General features: G+C 40.2%; 1 protein-coding gene across 5 annotated transcripts in view; it reads left to right on the top strand.

Moving 5' to 3' along the window:
* The window catches only part of esrrgb (estrogen-related receptor gamma b), a 71,974-nt gene extending 53,870 nt beyond the window's left edge, over positions 1 to 18,104 (top strand). For all 5 annotated transcript variants that reach the window (XM_029425735.1, XM_029425734.1, XM_029425733.1 and 2 more), the window contains 4 exons: positions 4,052 to 4,162; positions 4,572 to 4,733; positions 11,107 to 11,376; positions 14,013 to 18,104. In XM_029425735.1, the coding sequence (XP_029281595.1) occupies positions 4,052 to 4,162; positions 4,572 to 4,733; positions 11,107 to 11,376; positions 14,013 to 14,254 (785 nt within the window). In that variant the 3' untranslated portion in view covers positions 14,255 to 18,104. The remainder of the gene's footprint in view (positions 1 to 4,051; positions 4,163 to 4,571; positions 4,734 to 11,106; positions 11,377 to 14,012) is intronic.
* The last annotated feature ends 48 nt before the right edge of the window (positions 18,105 to 18,152 follow it).

The raw sequence follows: 18,152 nt of genomic DNA, 5'->3' as shown, positions 1-18,152 counted from the left end.
TGCTGGCACCCTTCTCCTTCTATGTCTTTTTTTCTCTTTAACCCACTCCAACACACAAGAATCTCTGCAAACACCACAAACCGGGGATCCTGAATCGACCCGGCCATCTCCAGCCGCGCAGATGTTTTCGATTACAGGCGCATTTGTGGTCAGCGTGGCTCTGTAACACTCAATAATACCTCTTGTGGACACGCCGGCACAGATTTATGAAAAGTGTAAAACATGATAAAGAGAGCGATGCCAGTGTTCGCGGTTATGGGAGAACAACTCCTGCTTTGTCTTGTCAGCCCGTTGGGGGTTAGAGCAGGTGGGACGCCATCCTTGTACACCCCCCCCCCCCCTCCTCTCCTTGTCCCATACCCATTTTCCTTTACCCTCCCTCTCTCTCGACTATCAAACAAAAGCTGTCCGATGTCTTTAGCTCTTTACAGGCTCAGCCCTCCGAAGTAGCTCTGGAAGGGCAAGGTCCCTGTGCCTTGTAAAGGGTGAGCGACTGTAGGAGGGGGCGCACGCTGCATCCCTCTGATTTTTCCCAGCTAAAATAGGGAGCTCCTAATCTCCCTTTGGCAGCGTTAGCCAGCCAGCCAATTCTGACACATTCTCTAGAAAGAAGCGCCTCTGACAGGTGAGCGGCTGAAAATAGTTTTGTGAGATACATACACACGTGTTCTTAGTAACACACAAGCTTGATACACACTGTATGAGCCACATGCACATTTGTGTGACACAATCTGTTCTCTTTCGAGATTCTACTGCATAGTATGAATGAATCCCACATAGATATTTTGTTTGGGAATAAATATTTGTATTCTTGTTATATTTTGCACTGGACAGCAGCATTTTTTTCTTATCTCTTAATTTAGTTAATTAATGTTTTATTGGACATTTCTTTAGTATTCAGGCCAGTAGACATTGAGACTTTTTTTAATTTAAATGAAAATTCACACATTGTGGATATTTTATAGGGATATACCAGATTACTTAGACTCATAACAACCAGAAGATAAATAAAAGATTCATTATTTCCTCACCAGAATGTTGTTCCTGGTGCACTGAAACAATGTTGGGTCTTTTTATGAGATTAACAGAAAATGTAATTACAGTTAACAGAATAAATATAAAATTATGAGTCCGAGTAAGTGACTTTTTCTCCGTGACATTATTTTTGCTGTTGGGAATTAATTTAACCTAAAATCCTGGCTACAAACCTGGCTGTATGTTTATTTTTTTATGTGGACATAAATGAATAACTGGCAACTACTTTCTTGAAGTGAATAGGGATCCAAATAAAGAATGCATAATAAACCCAATAAAATAGCTAAATAAATCCACATGACACATACTTACACACAGCGGCTGCCACATAAAGGAATACACGGCCGCTTCAGTCGGGGATGTGCTTTAAGGTTGCACGAGTCAATAAAGATATTGAATGTGAAAGGGAAGCCCGGGGTCAGGTGGCCGTAAAGATTGATCCTATGCAAACATGCTTCATCGTCTTTCCATACACATGTGTACACACATACACACACACACACACATACACACACACACACACACACTCACTCACAGAAACACACACACACACACACACACACACACACGCACACACACACACACACACACACACACACACACACACACACGCACACACACACACACGCAGAGTAAGGATGGACTGTCAGCCAGTATCTTTGTGTCTCAGGCCATTTAAGTTATGAGCATACTGCACTGTATGAACATTCAGCACACACACTTCTACCAGCCTCTCCTCTGCATCCATACTTCAAGTAGCAACCGTAAAAATGGATCTGGACGCTTTTAAGATGATCTGTGGCCCCCATGTCACATGCACTATCGAGACACAAGCTCTGGACCCGATTGCCTTTAAGCATGGAGGCTGCTGCGGTTTTGGGCCTGAGGTGTAGAATGTACTGCTGACGATGACACAACCTCCCCCCCCACCCCCACCCACTCTCCCCCTCCCCTCAACAAGGGGCCTCATCCAGCTGTCTTGTTGTGGTCAGATTCTCAGTACTGTGCCGTATCACATGGGGAGGAGATAATCCCGCACTGGTCGGATCAAGCGCTGGCTGGGACAGGCAGGGCTGTCAGGGACGGAGATGTACACCCGATGCTAAAAGGGACAGTGAAAAAAGAGACAGACAGAAGGGAGAGTGGGAGAAAAACAAACTCAGATCTTGCAGAAAACTGTTACATTCAGCCAAAAACAGCAGCTTGTTCTGTCTTATTCCCCTCCCCTCCCATTCCTCAACATTATCTAACCCGCTTTCTTTTTTCTCTCTGTCATTCTCTCTGCCCTCCTGCCTTGGGTCTCTGCCGTTTGCAGCGCCGCTAAGCTGTAAACTGAAACTGGTTAGCGCTGAGCTCTTAATTCTTGTCAGCGTCTATTAATTATGGGCCAGTTGGATGTTCCAGTTCAAACAGCCCCCGCGGATCTTGGAATTCTAACTCCGGCTGTTTGGTCACTTGTCGCTTGTTGCAGCCACATGACCCTGCAGCCTGCAGCAGGGAAACAGTGTGTGTATGTGTGTGGGTGTGGGTGAGGGTGGTGGTAGATGTCAGGGACAAAAGCAGCAACAATTTGCTGTCACTTAGTCTGACAGGTCGACATGAATTTAGGGTACACACCTGCTCAATAAGGTTTTGCATAACACAAGCTGTTGTGAAAGCCTTTACTAACTGCATATCCCTTTTTATTTTTAGGCCTATGTGTGTCATTAAATAGAGAGAAGCTATTGAATTTTTATATCTAGAGTACATGCGCACGGTTTCCTGAAGCACAATTTATAATTTTAAATTCACTTTAACCAAGAGTAATGGTAGAAACAACGTCTAAAGCTCCATCTATCGCAAACCCAGTTCCTTGCTGCCTAACTGACTAATTAAAACTACATCCACATGTGTTCAAAGAACAAGAAGTCTATTTGCAAGCCTTATTGATTACTTTAAGGTGTACAAATGGAAAGCTGTGTTAGGAGAGGGGCTCTCGATTTAGCTTCAATCTGCCAGGCATAAAATGATCTCACTGTGTTTGCTGGGAAGAATGAGCTCCCTCTGGGTACGGTGGGTAATTAGGTTAGTGGATAGTCGGTGTCAGGAAATTGAAAGACCATCCTAATCGGATTCTTTTGTTTCCAGGGGAATCAAAGGAATTTATACGAGTCACTGGGAAATCTCACACGACTCAATTCCACTTGACCATGTAAAATCTGTTTGCTCTCCTTCAATGCTCAAACAACTTTTAATACAAGGGCGTAAATCCAGCACATAAGGTGCAGTTGATGTCCTCTGAGATGGCTTTCAAGATAATCCCCGATATGTCAACTTGGATACTAACTAGATTCTTATACACATCCATCTGCAACACAAAGGTGTTAAACTCTTTCAGTTTAAAGGTCAAATATAAAGGAAAAAACCCTCAGTAGTCCCAATTATGGTATATGCATATATAATTACTTATACAGGAATAAATTGCTACATTAGGCTTCCTTAATGTGCTTGGTATTCCAGGTAGGAATATGTAAGTGATCAGATGTATATAATACTCTCTCCCTGTTTCTCTCTATCAATTAAAGGCAAAACAAAAAAAATGTTCAGGAGGACAACAGGTTGTGTGAATAATGCGAATAAGGAGAAGTTGATAATGAATCACATTTTCTTCTGCATTGCCCTTATTATGAGGAGTTAAGAATATCTATAGTGAATGAAATGTCCGTTCAAAATCCCAAAATGCTTCGGTGCACTGACGATGACAGAGCGGTCTTTCTAGTCTCGTCTATTTTTTTAAATAATAGTTGTGCTGAGCATACTATTTATACGTGACACAATAAATATACAAATCAATGATGAAAAATAATAAAAACATTAAAATCCTTGAGAGGGGGTTATGACTCAGCAGAATATATGCAAGTAGTCTATCATCATTCAAAGTAGTTGTAGCTATAGTAGCACATGTAATTGCATAAAATTGACTTCAAAGTTTGCTTGGTTTAGCTGCCATTTATACATGTATGATGTTTTTTTGCAGGCGTACGTCTGGACCGGGTGAGAGGGGGGAGACAGAAGTACAAACGGAGGTTGGACGCAGAGAACAGCGCCTACCTCGGCCTCAGCATCCCCCCTCCAGCCAAAAAGCCATGTGAGTCACACAGTTTGTTCTTTTTTTGGTTTTCCTATCTCTCTCCGCTGAATGTTGCAGACTCGGGTTCACTTTAGCATCACAGAAAGGTTTCATTTTACTTTTATATCAAAGCAGCAATTTCACAACTTGGGACATTTATAGAAAGGTTGGGACTTGGAGAACTGCAATTACAAATGTATTCATCTTACAATGCACAGGGAAAAATAAATGTGTTCAGTTATGCTGGACTACATTTTGAATAAGCACTTTGCAAATGTATTATTTATTTATTTGTTGTAATGTATGTGCCCCAGTATAATCTAGCCTACATTGTCTTTATTTTATTTCTTCTTCTTTTCTTTAAACGTATATGCTAAAGTTGTCTCACATCTCTCTCCATCTCTACATCTGTCCTCCTCTCTATCAGTGACAAAGATCGTTTCCCATCTGTTGGTGGTGGAGCCGGAGAAGATTTATGCCATGCCTGACCCCACCATGCCCGACGGAGACATCAAGGCCCTGACCACGCTGTGCGACTTGGCTGACCGCGAACTGGTGGTCATCATCGGCTGGGCAAAACATATCCCAGGTAGAGAGAAATTACTGCTAATGAATGAATCTGGGGTATAGTTTACAGATTCCATTAATGTTTTAATTTCAACAATGTGAAGCTTTTTTTTTCCTGTGCTTTGACAAAAATAATAATAATGTTTTCAATTGATAGTCAAATAACTCTATGACATAAGAGATAGGATTATCTTACCTGTTGTTTTGGTTCATGACATATTCTAATTTGTAATGTTTGATGGTTTCATGAAAGGCAAATGCATCTGTGATATACTGTTGGTAAAGCAAGTAATCCCACATTTGTACTTTAATTTGTTGGAATGATACAGTGTGCGATTGCTGAAGTAGTTCAGGGACTTTTGCACACACATAAACACAACCCCCCCTCCACACACACACACACACACACACACACACACACACACACACACACACACACACACACACACACACACACAGGCAAACACAGGATAATTAACATCTGCTACTCATCTGCACCTAAGGGAGAAGCTAGTCCCATATTCTAAAATCTAATCAATAAAGAGCAGCTGAAACCTTTGATTTGACTGGGTAGGGTGGGAGAGTCTGGGGGGGTGGGGGTCCGCCCCTATGTCAATGTATTCCATTTCAATCCCAGACTTAAAGAAACCAATCCTCTTACTTACTTAAGGAGACTACACAGTAAAATTGATTTATTTAGGGAAATACTGATGGATTTCCTCGGCCCTTGTTGACAAATTCTTAAATAAGACTTGTTATGCAAATGTTCTGAGATCTTCTTTTCTTTTTATCTCTCTCAGTTGAAACAGACACTTTGAGCCCCGGTGTGTTTAAAGGGAGCACAGGTTGGACTCAAAGTAGATACATCTCATTGATCCAATCGACTATCGTATGTATAGAATTGCACATGTGGCCAATTCAACATTTTTGAATGCAGTGTAGTGCTGCAGCAGACAAGTTTCATTATCAATTAACTGCCAATTATTTTCTCAATTAAATGTCCATCACAATTTCTCAATGCACAATGTCATATATTCAAATGCCTTGTTTTGTCCCAACTGAAAGTACAAAACACAAAGATTTCTCATAATGTTTATAATGATATAAAACAAAGACAAATATTGTACTTGATTGCTTGAAAAACTAAACAATTATAATGCAATGTCCCATAGTGAATTATTCTCTCCACAACATCTAGACAACTAAACTTAGCAACTGCAATTTATTTAATTTTTCCTACTCGGCTGGCGCAACACTAACCAGCTGCTTCGCTCTCTGGTCTGTCCACGGTTAGCCCTCATCACTGATTCTTCATCCGATTTACGTTTAAAGAATGCAATTTGGAGTGCATAAAGGTGTGTTGATACCAAACCTGCCTGGGAACCTCAGAGGATTGTCTTTACAAAGACACAGGGGAGCTGTGTGGTCTGATAAGGAGATTTCGCTTTGGAGGGACGCTGGGGTCCGAGGCAAGGGTGCTGTATCACCAGTGGGAAGATGCTTTAACGAGAGACAAAGGGAGGTTTTTTCTCTGACCTCTATTACAACAAACGTCTTGAATACAAATATTTTTTTAAATCGAAATTCAAGTTACTTTCCAGAGAGAGATCCACAATCAAATTATTCAATTTAATTTATATCTGCAGGGGTGCAGAAAAGATTTACCATGATATTTTTGAACCTCATTCTCAGTTGCATGTTCAATGTATAACTATTGATCGTATATGCTATGTAGATCTAAATGCAGACCTGACAGAGTTATTAAAGGGGCATGTGACACTCTGGGGACATTTTACCCGGGGCCACCGGGTCAGAGTGTCACCAAGTAACGATTAAGACAAAAGGGGTCCCTACAGTTTAACAGTCCACTCCTACCATTACACTCATAGCCCACTGCGCAAATGGCCTTAACGATGAGGTAATAAGAGTCATTACTGCAGATCGCTCCATTAATGTAAAAGTCCTTCAACATCCAGATGTGGAAACCTGGGAGGAAACATGCAACGTTAAAAGGTTTTCTGTTCAATGTTGTCATTTTCAAGGCTGAAATAAATGTGGTGATTGGCCGCCAGGCTCACAGCAACTTACTTTAATGTGCATAAGTTAACTTTAAAATAAGAAAGTGCCAAAGGTAGATTAGAAACTTACAAAAATAATACGAATAAAACACATTTTGCCTTCAAGAACCAAACTGTTAGGAGGCGTGGTTTCCCTGTGTGTTTGAAGCAGAAGTTGATAAATGTTGGAGAAGAAAGGTCTAACTCATCACGAGGCAGCCATTGATTGGATGTTACTCACACTGTCATGACAATGGAAACAGAGTCGCAGCACAGTTGTCAGGAGGTCAGAGGTGGCTACTAATTTGTGCAGCTGTTAAAACACACACACCGTCTCCGACATGTAAGTGTGCACAACATGTGTAGATTTATATTCCAAGCAACAGCATTCAGCGCCCTCTGGTATTTAATGTTCTCTCAGTTCAGTATCGCTTTCTTCCTCTTTCCTCTCTTTTTCTCTGCCACTGTCTAACACACATAGACTCTCTCTGCCATCATATCTTTCACACACTCTCTCTGGCTTCCTTGTTCTCTCGTTCCCCTGGCTCTCCCCCTCCTACTCCTCCGGCTCATATAGGGCCCTCTAGTCTCATTATTACCTCTGTCTTTTTATTAGGCCCATTAGGGCTCTTAGGAGGCCTGTAATGATACTAAATGAATAGAGAGTGAACTGCTGTCTGTTTTAGACCTAGCTCTCAATGACAGCTTCAAGCTTCACTGCCAGCCACTCAGTCTCTTCATTGTACTGAATAGGGATTCAATTACTTATCTGATTTGTACCTGTACTGTACTGTTGCATAGCCAGAGCGCTTTTTTTCTGCAAACAATCACTAACATCCCACGCTATGCTGGGGATTGATATATTGTTAAAATCATATGGTACAGTGGGTCAGTGTGACTTGTAACATCATTGGGTGTTACGTGCAGATTTACAGTCCAGTAAATGGAAATGAATCCCAAATTCGATTCACCATCATTTAATCCAGCGTTACAAAATGGATTTAGAAACTGGAGAGCAGAGTTTGCATCCTGAGTCCCTCATGTGGTTCGGTTAAGGCAAAGAAAACACTCAAGGTTGGGGGAAGATGGTAATTTTGATCAAATGTTAATGAAGTAAATACATCGTAGTAGTAGTAATAATAATAATAGTAATAATAATAAAGTTTTATCATGCATTACTTGCAAGTTATGACTTTTACGAACGTACGTTAACAACATTTACTCATTAGATTGCAATAAAAATTAAATAAAAAACAACATCTCCATCAGCCAACTAGCCAGCTAAAGCAAGTTAGCTTTGTGCTAGCTGCTGAGATAATAACAGCTATCTTTAGCTAAAGCTACATTTACTTCCCCTACTCCATCTTTATCTGAAAATTATTGTTTTGAACCAATATTTTAGTCATTCAGTTTTGTATCCAACATAATAAGGCCGTAGCTACAGCTAACCTAAGCTAGTTTGACTAAAAGGGAACTAGCATAGCTTGGCAGAATGTTTAAGTTTAAGACACATGTTTAAGTGTGTTAAACTGTGGATTGAGTTTTAATTCCATGTGGTTAGAAGTCAGAGTGCAATATCTGCATGTTTAGGTATCCTGTATAGTGACAGTGATTTAATTAGGTATAATAATTAGCCTTTAAAGATGTAAAGTAAAGGCCTTACAACCTTTTTATATGCAGTTTACCTGCCAGCTTGTTAGCTTTAAACTATGTTTCCTTAATTTCCTCTTTATTGCGCTCTAATTTACTATTGGATAATAATTCCTTTTCTTGAAGTGCAGTGGAAACCTGTGGTATCCCTTGTCTCAGTTCATGCTTTTTGTCATCACAAGGGGAGAAAACTGCAGAGACGGAGACATAGACATTCCCCAGTTTGCTCAATATTGTGTCATGTTTGGTCAAACGGCAGTAAATCAGTGGGGTGAAATATTGATATTTCATCAGGGGGAATCACCCTCCACAGCGACACTTAACTCAGCCACCTCCAGGCGACACACCTGAGGCTCCGGGGCGACCCCCAGGGAGCAAGGAAGTCACTCCATCGCTTCAGTAAATTGAGTGGAAAGAAGAAGAAAAAAAACACAGGCTGGGGAAAAGAAAGGAATGATGAAGGAAAGGAGGAGACAGTTGAAGACGCTATACTTTCACAAAATGTGTAAAGTAATATAGAAGGAGAAAGCTGAGTGCATAAAAAAAGAAATGGTCCCCCAAAGGGGCAAAACAGATCTATAGTTGTTTTTTTTGTTGAACCAAACGAGAGGTTTGATATATTAAACACTCGTAAAAAGCATTTCTACGTCAGTTTACATGAGTTATTCTAACTCACTTTGTCCACACATGTTATAGTCATTGATCCTCCCTCATTATTCTAAATACACCTTATGGGATTGAAGCCATTATTTTTCTTGGATGGAGAGCAAATTGATGAATTCCTGATGCAGCCTACAGTATCTCCATTCAGTGATTTCGTAGTCCTTCCATCCCCCCACTAAACGTGTACCGGATGTCCTCCATCAACTGTCTGTTTGTCAGATCTGAGGCTTGGATCGATCCCCCTTTCGCATTTGGTGGACTGATTACAATCTACTAATCAATGACACCCCCAGCACTCTTTTCTCTCTCCCTCATTCTCTCTCTCTCCCGTCGTTTCTTTATTTGCTTGATAAGAACCATCGGGAGGAATTCCTTTTAAGTCAACCTGCCCCATTCCCATCCATACAACCTCAGATTTAAGTAAGCAGAGTGCTGGGTTCAAGGCCCTGGTCAATACCCCCAATCACCTTCCTATTCACTATAGAGAAGTGAAAGGTATTGTGGCGCTTGAGGTCCTTTCAGATGTCCATCTGTTTGATGTGGTGTGTGTGAATGTTAGAGAAGAGAGTTGATGGGTCGACCTCGAGATCTGGGATGGATTGTTAGCTCGAGTGCAGAAGGTTGAGCACGAGAGACAAAAGGATCAAGAAGGTGTCTGTCTGATGGAATATGTTTTTGTTTTGTCTCACCTTTGCTGGATTGAACATCTTTCCCATCATAATGCTATTATGTCACACTGTGATAATAATAATAATAATAATAATAATAATAATAATAATAATAATAATAATAATAAAGCAATTTGTTTAAAGAGAGTTCCAGCAATAATGTTTATGACTGACATAAAGGTTTTAACCAACCAGCTCTAATTCTGAGAGCGAACACACAAGATGCAGATCAGTGTGGACTTCAGACCAAACACAACTCTTCTTAAGTACACTGTGCTTCATTCCGCCATCTTGCCTTTATCCGGGTGTATCTGAGGTTTCTTTGTTTATAGTTCATTAATTAATCATGTGACGAAACAAGAGAAATGGAAATGACCACAAAGAGAAGATATACGTAACATTACAAACCAATACATCGTTCAAGGCAACTGAACAAACAAAAAAATATATATTGAAGTTGAGGTTTACCTTTTTGTCGAATTACAACCAACAATTTATTTAAAAAGAAATATATATAATATAAATATAATATTAATATAAATATATATATATATATATATATATATATATATATATATATATATATATTCTTTTTTTGGTGCAAAATACAGTATTAAATTAACTTCACAATGGATAACAAATATGATCCTCTACAGAAATGACTTCAATTTTGGTTCCTTGTTTAATCCTTTCAGGTTTAAAAAGTCTTCTAATAAATCCAAAACTCCTTGTAAATGAATTTAAAAATATATCCAATATATATGAATACATGATCGAAACAAAAATGTTTAAGAAATGAAACCAGCTATAGTGTAGAACAGTTTGCAACTTATTTGATGGATAACTTCATATTATGACAGAAGGTGACAACAACATTTCAGACCATTAATTGAATCCATTTTAAAATCCAGAATTAATTGTTTTGTTGTGAAGAATAATTTATTTTGTATTCTTTCTTCTGTACCATGACGAGAATAAGACGTGGTTAGGTTTAGGAGTGGTTTTGTCCTCACTAAGCCGTGTGTCATGTGCTTATGTTGTAGAGTGCAGAGGGCTGACTGTCGACGGTTGATGGTCGAAGCAGCCCTGGCTCATGTTTCAAAGGCCTCCATACTTGACTGATTTATGTTCTTCCCTTAAGCCACCACATACAGTCATCGGCCTCTGTTTCAAGTTGGACTTCTCCGGGGATTATACAGGGTTGTATACACAGCCCATAAAACACATTGAGGACTAGAGTCGAACGATTACAGTGCAGTGAGGTTAATGGGTTGATCTCATGATTTGTCATGCGGGTATGTGTGAGTGCAGCAATACATCTCCGAAAAATAACACATTTTTCTTTTAAATTCTGCAGGTTTTTCCACTCTCTCGCTGGCAGACCAGATGAGTCTACTGCAGAGTGCCTGGATGGAGATCCTGGTGCTGAGCATCGTGTTTCGCTCGCTGCCCTGCGAGGACGAGATCGTGTACGCAGAAGACTACGTGGTGGATGAGGAGCAGGCGAGGATCTCAGGCCTGCTGGACCTGCACGTCGCCATCCTGCCGCTGGTCCGGCGCTACAAGAAGCTGCGCATAGAGAAGGAAGAATTTGTCACGCTCAAAGCCATCGCCCTCGCCAACTCAGGTATAGTTAACCTCCTCAATCGCACTGGTCACCATTGACTGATGTAGTGCAGCCACACATTGGTTCAAACCCACATAACTTTATTTAACATTCAAGTGGAGACACCAAATATTCCAAATATTTTTTGGATGAAATTTTGGGAAATGTGGCAAGACATCAAGAACGTACAATAGAAGATATTTCAGAGCTTATATTACTTTTACAAAAGAAAAAAGTCTGTACAATTGGTTACATTTCATTAAGGCACTTATATATATTTTGGTAAGTGTATTTGTATTGTAAATTTAGCCAAATACCCTTTTATTTTCTTCTTATGTCCTTCTTATTATGCTTTACAAACATGAAGGCATCATGCGCTTGACAGGAAGGTACATCTCTATGTTAAATCTTAAATAAATCTAGATAGTTGGCATTTAATTAAAGCAAACAAAGAAATAAAACCAAAAAATGTCAAGTGATTGTCTATATCTGGTGAGCCGATCACCTCCACGCTGAAGGGTACCTGATAAGAGGGGACAAAAAGGTCAGGAGCATGGTAGTTTAATGCAATACTCCCTTAGTGTGTGAGAGTGTGTGTGCATTCATATTTTAATTTGTGTGCACATATGTGTGTGTGTGTAGAGAGAGGGAGAGACTGTCACATTGCGCTCTCATTCTCTCCATCTCCATAACAGTGGCTGCCAGTGCGCCACAGCCGAGGGAGATATATTTAGCATTTCATTAGGAAAACAGGGGCTGTCAATAAAATGTGTTAAGTGGAGTGGAATGAGCGTTGGGGAGCGACGGGCCTCGTTTGTTCCAATGTGAAGATGCTGCGCCCGTATCGACAGTTTGCTTTTCATGAGGCCGGGCCTGTCCCCCACTAATCAATGCCTGTTAGGAGTCTTTTCTCCTGCCTGACTGAAAAATGAAAAATGCTGAGCCCGGAGCTTTAGTCTTCTGTTGACAAACTCTCCATGGGAGAGTGGAGAGAGGGGAGGATATATGGGAGGTGAGAGCTGGAGGGAAAGGGTGGAGGGGGGGGGGGTATATGGAAAGAGAGGGATGTAAAGGTAAGGGAGAAGTGTGAGAGAGGAAGGCAGGGGTTGAGAGGGAGGCTCAGGGAGGGCGAGAGGGCAGCTTCGGCTCGTTTGAACACAGTTCTCGGAGAGCTTCGGCTCCAGGGGTCCTGTGGGTGTGACAGCTGTGGAAATTCATGGCCATTGATTTTGTAATTAGCGGAGTATCGACGGGATTGACGCCAGGCTGCTGACGGATTACATGGAAATTGTTTCTTCAAAGTTAGTTTTGCATTCCGCCCCTAACCTCCTTCAACACACACACATGTGAAAACGCTCTCTCCTGTGCATTTACACACACTGACACACATTTGAAAACATATTCTCTCTTTCCCTCGCCCCTCCTCTCTCTGCTTCACACACACACACACACACACACACACACACACACACACACACACACACACACACACACACACACACACACACACACACACACACACACACACACATATGCTCGCACAGCCAAACGAGGATCAGATCAGTATTAACATGAAGGTTTCAAATGAATGAGAGCTGGAACACATGTGCGGTCCACATAGCCTAGTTAATTTCCCAAGATAGAAATGCAATTTACACAGAAGGCGACTGGTAAAAGAGACTTAATCAGTCAGTTAGGAACATAATTAGCCTTGTACTTTCCTTTTTTCTGCCTCATTTACATGTTTATACACGGTCTTACTTCACTCCACAACTTTCATGACACATAGCAGAGCCGATCCAATTCACTCACACACTTAAATCAGCAGCCACGTTTGGTTTAACTTCAGTAATACAGTGTGTTTAGGAAGAGACGAGCCGCTCTTATTCTGTTAGATATACCAAGATGAGTTGTTTCGACTCAATTATAATACTAAATTGAATTCCCATTTTGTTGTGTACAATTGTATCTATCAGTTAATGAATTGTGGATATGATACATACAGATTAGACCCGACACTGTAAGTCTGCAGTGAAATTGGCTGAAAGCAAACCACTGCTTGTCCATTTAAAACGCTCTCTGTCAGTTTGTCCTTTGGAGGACGAGCCTGCTTTTTTTTTCTCCCTCTGACTTGTAGACTTATACATGGAGAGCAGTTTTTAATAAGTCTCAACTGGTTTTATTTTAGAGCCTATACATAAGGGGGCCAACTGCTCTTTCTTATGGAAATGAAGGCCATCTGCCGCCATCATTCAGCTGAACGATATCCTAGTAATGCAGCCATCTGAATTCATTAGCAGGGGGGATGTATGTGGTCCATGATAGCAAAAGAAATGAATCTTTCTCCTGTCCCACCGTATATTTATACGGACCTACAGTACCTCTGTCTCCCTAGAGTCCTTGCCACGCATAGGCATTTATTTAAGGAGCGTCATTAACTACTACCAAGAGAAAACCTCTCTCCAAAATTGCATGTTTGCAAAGACGAGCTGCACCTCTGCTGCAAAACACCAGGTTGTTGTTGCATTCGTCATACTGGAGATCAATAGAAAATGTTTGCTTTTCATGTATTTTGTGTTTTAATACGTAGCTTTAAAATATGAATAATAATTATCTTTCTTTTCTCCTTCCTTCCACCCGTCCCCACAACCCTCCAGACTCCATGCACATAGAGAACATCGAGGCCGTCCAAAGGCTCCAGGATTCTCTCCACGAGGCTCTGCAGGACTTTGAGGGCCAGCATCCAGAGGACCCTCGACGGGCGGGCAAGCTGCTAATGACCCTGCCTCTGCTCCGTCAGACCGCCACCAAGGCCGTTCAGCACTTCTACAGCATCAAAATGCAGGGCAAAGTCCCCATGCACAAACTATTCCTCGAGATGTTGGAGGCCAAGGCTTGACACCCGGGCCAGATGTTTGACAGACAGCTGCATCATCCAATGGGAGGCGAGGGACAGCCCATAAAAAATAAAGGTGGTGTGCCAATTGACAGTGAAAGGATGAAGCTTGGACTACTGAGTAATTTTAACACTTTTAAATGGTAGTAAACATAAAAGAAAAAGGGGACTTGAAATGGTTTTAAAAAGGGTGAATATCAACCTGATTGACATGGGATCATGATGATGTATATAAAGATGTTGTGTACAGAAATCAGGCAACCGAGGTCTTGTTATAACCAGAGACCCATTGCTCTATATCACCTGAAGCTTCTGTGAATTTATTTCTTAACTTATTTTCATCTCAAAATGGAAGTGTGTTAATATAAATGTCCTAAAGAACTGTACGGCTACGTAGCCACATTAAGTGTTTCTTTCTTTCATATTTTCTAATCTCAGTTGTTAAAGCAATAGTCTCTAACTGGTCTACATATAATACGTGTACTGTATATTGTGTGGAATTGCACTGGGCAGGGGGGGAGAATTATTAGACATATTCTTATATTCGTCATCAAAGAGAGCGGTGCCCACCTTGGGTCTGTGGGATTCTCCATTTCCTCGTAATATATTTACCTCGTAGTAGCTTCATCGACTCAGCGGTTATAGTCAACTTGGTGCTTACAGAAGGACAATGGTTGGCTGGTGATCGTAGTTGACAAAGAGTTTGCACTAAGCAACAATGAATAACGTGGCAATAATGGGTATTGTACTAGCGGGCTCCGAGGCTCAGTCAGTGTTTTTGCTTATAGACACTAACCTCCCTCCTCACGTCTGTGTTCAGTGTCATACACACATATTGGAAATTAAGCATACTGTGAAAAATACACATAAGCTATATTCTGCGCTGAGAACTTTTAAACTATATGGCTTGTTTAAAAAAAAAAAAAAGTTTATTTTATTTAAATACAGTTACAATAGAAGCAACGTCTATGCAATTTAATGCAATCTAACACGCTCTGTAATGCAACCTGATAGCCCTGCAATAAACACTACCTTTGTGAAGTTTATATAATGTTCACTTTGTGTCACATAGGTGCTGGTTCAACTCACTGCTCATTTTTGAGTCCATAGTTTGCGTAGCTAGTGCTGTATTAGATTGCATTATATTGTATAGGTTTAGTTTTTTCCCCTTGGTTTAAGTTGTATGCTCAAACAACAAGTGTCACTATATTGTAAGCATTAGTTTGTTTTTGGTCGAAGTTGTGTGTGATACCAAAGTCTGCATGCTAGCTTCATCTGAACTTTAAACATGTTTTATGATCCTGTATTTTTGGTATACTACAGGTTAAATAGTGTGGCTCTTAGAGAGGAAACTTAGAAATATGACTCTAAAAGAATATTTTACATAACGACTAGGGTAACTACAGGGCATAATCTTTCCCCTTGTATGACAATTGCCAAATTTGAAGTTTTTAAAACTATATCAAAGAGTCCAAAACTCGCCCAAACATAAGCATGTATTAGAGATGTTTTTACATAGTTTAAGCTTTACAGAAAATCTATCTTTTGTTATTGTAAGATATCTAAATTTCAGGATGGCAAGAAAGTCCCTTTGTCTCCTTGATTGTTAAAATCTAAGATGGCAGCTTGTTTAACAATATAATGACACTTGTGCTTCTGAGAATAACTTCAATTCATCTCTGAATTTAAACTCAACAACAGAAAGTGATGTATAATATATCAGCCCTCAGATTACGGCTCACTGATGTTCTGTATCTACGGCATTGTTTTGTTGCTCTTTCAAACTGGCACTTTATTTTAATTTCTACAAACTCTGACACTAAGGTGCACAAACTAAGTTAATAAATCTCTATAAGTGATAGTAAACTTTTAGAGGGTAATATCTATCAATTGTAAACCAGTTGCCAAATTATTAAAAGAAAGCAATCAGAGTAATGTGATAGTTATAAACATGTTATCATAAGATCAAAAATAATACAATAATCAGCTGCTCTTAGGATTTTAGTGAGACAGATATTGTCCCTTATGAACACGATAAAGCAGTTGTGTCTTTGCGATGTTTTAAAGTGCCATTAGCTTCTGCCCAAACAAGAAGAAAACATAAAGCCAAGAGACCAGTAACTACAGATGTAGGCCACTTTCTACACTTGAAATGATCCCCACAAGAACAGATGCTATTGATACACTGTAATGTAATGCATAGATTAATATAACCCAACACAGTAGAGAATACAATTCCCATGATGCACTCCCCCAATGTGTAACCAGCTAATCTTTCCCCAATTGAAATGAGGGATGTGTCACCGCTGTACGGTAGCAAACCAAAGCGCAAATACTTAAAAGTGAAAAACTGATAAGACTGCATTTTGAGCCAGCCAGTGACCACGGATGTTATTTACAGTATATTATTAATGGTTGTACCTTCATTCTGCTAATCATCCAGTTGTGCGGCTGTTCATTTTTAGCATCTTCTAAACCTACGATGTTGATGATAACCACCAAACAAGATGAAAACCTTTTATCTTTTTTGTTCAGTCGATGTATGCATTGATTAAACATCAGTCTCTTTGTCGATATGAGACGCTGTGTGAAGAACTAAGAGATGAAACTACCATAAAGAAGTGAGTTTTTTAGCATTACCGATGTTAAAGGAGACAAAACTCGACCAAAACATGCAAACAGACCTTCTCTTCTTCACGTAATTCCTCTGTGGAAACTAGCAGCAGATAATTGTTTCCTAACTTTCCCTTCTTCTCAAATGAATATAAGAAAATAAAAGAAAAATGCTTAATTTATTTTCAGAGTTCTAAAACTGTTCTACTACATCCAATTAATTCTAATTGTCTCCTAAGCTGAAATTCTCAATAGAAATGGAGCAATTAAATTTCTGCGTTGGCTCTACCTTGGGGACGAGAGACGTTTTATTTCGGTTGACGGCGGGGAGGGTTTGTCTAAACCTTTACAAAGGCGATTTCACGGGTGTCTGTAATAGTTTCATAACAGAGCGATCACTGGGCTATGCAAGGCAAATACGGCCACCTAAGTTCCTTTGTGTTGTGGAGCATCAGACTGACATTTAACTGTGCTTTGTTTACAACGTGGGCATACTGTACAGTGCTGTACGCCGCAAATGTATTGTGCATATTTCACCATACTATACTGTAACTGCTGTGCATTGATATAACTATGATCGTTTGTTTAATTTGCCGTTTAATGAATTTCTCATGATGTATCAGCAACTTCAACACACATTTAGAGCCCACCTGAATAGCTGTGTAATATAAATCACTGTATTGAGTCACGTTAGTCCATTATATTTGGTCTAAGGTGGGCAACAATTTTTATTTTCTGTGTCTTGGGGTCTGTCAATGCTGAAACAAACACTTGTCGGTTTTGATTATCAGCACAGCAGGACGTATAGCGAGTGATGTAGTCTAGACCCTATACCTCAATTCATATTTTGAAAATTACACTGGGTTTGGAAGCGGGCCATGGGTTCCTCCTGGGAATCAGTGGCACAGAAATAAAGTGACATCACTGACTGGGTATTAAAAAAATGTAGATGAACCCGCTGCAATTGGGGAACACATTCCTCGGAGGAGAAAGCTGCTTATTCGCTGTTCCATTTGCGGACTTATCTTATCTCCATGCACTCTGAGATGACGAGATTTACATAAAACATGGAGGAACCTCCCTGGCCGTTCTGGTCCGCGGTGTATAAAGGACCCTGCTAGGTGTATGTACCGTAGACATGTGATTACCCAAGAGGTTTACTCCCCTCAAAAGCAATATGTTAGCAATTGTGATATATGAATCAAGTTAAAAGGGAGCTTTGGTTTATTTTAATTATAAACTTACCCTATGCTGGGAAAAAGGACAGGGTAACTATGCACACACAGTC

The sequence above is a fragment of the Cottoperca gobio genome, chromosome 24, assembly GCF_900634415.1.
Source record: "Cottoperca gobio chromosome 24, fCotGob3.1, whole genome shotgun sequence".
Classification (NCBI taxonomy): domain Eukaryota; kingdom Metazoa; phylum Chordata; class Actinopteri; order Perciformes; family Bovichtidae; genus Cottoperca; species Cottoperca gobio.
Note: the sequence above shows the minus strand (reverse complement) of the source record. Positions and strands in the feature narration are given on the sequence as shown.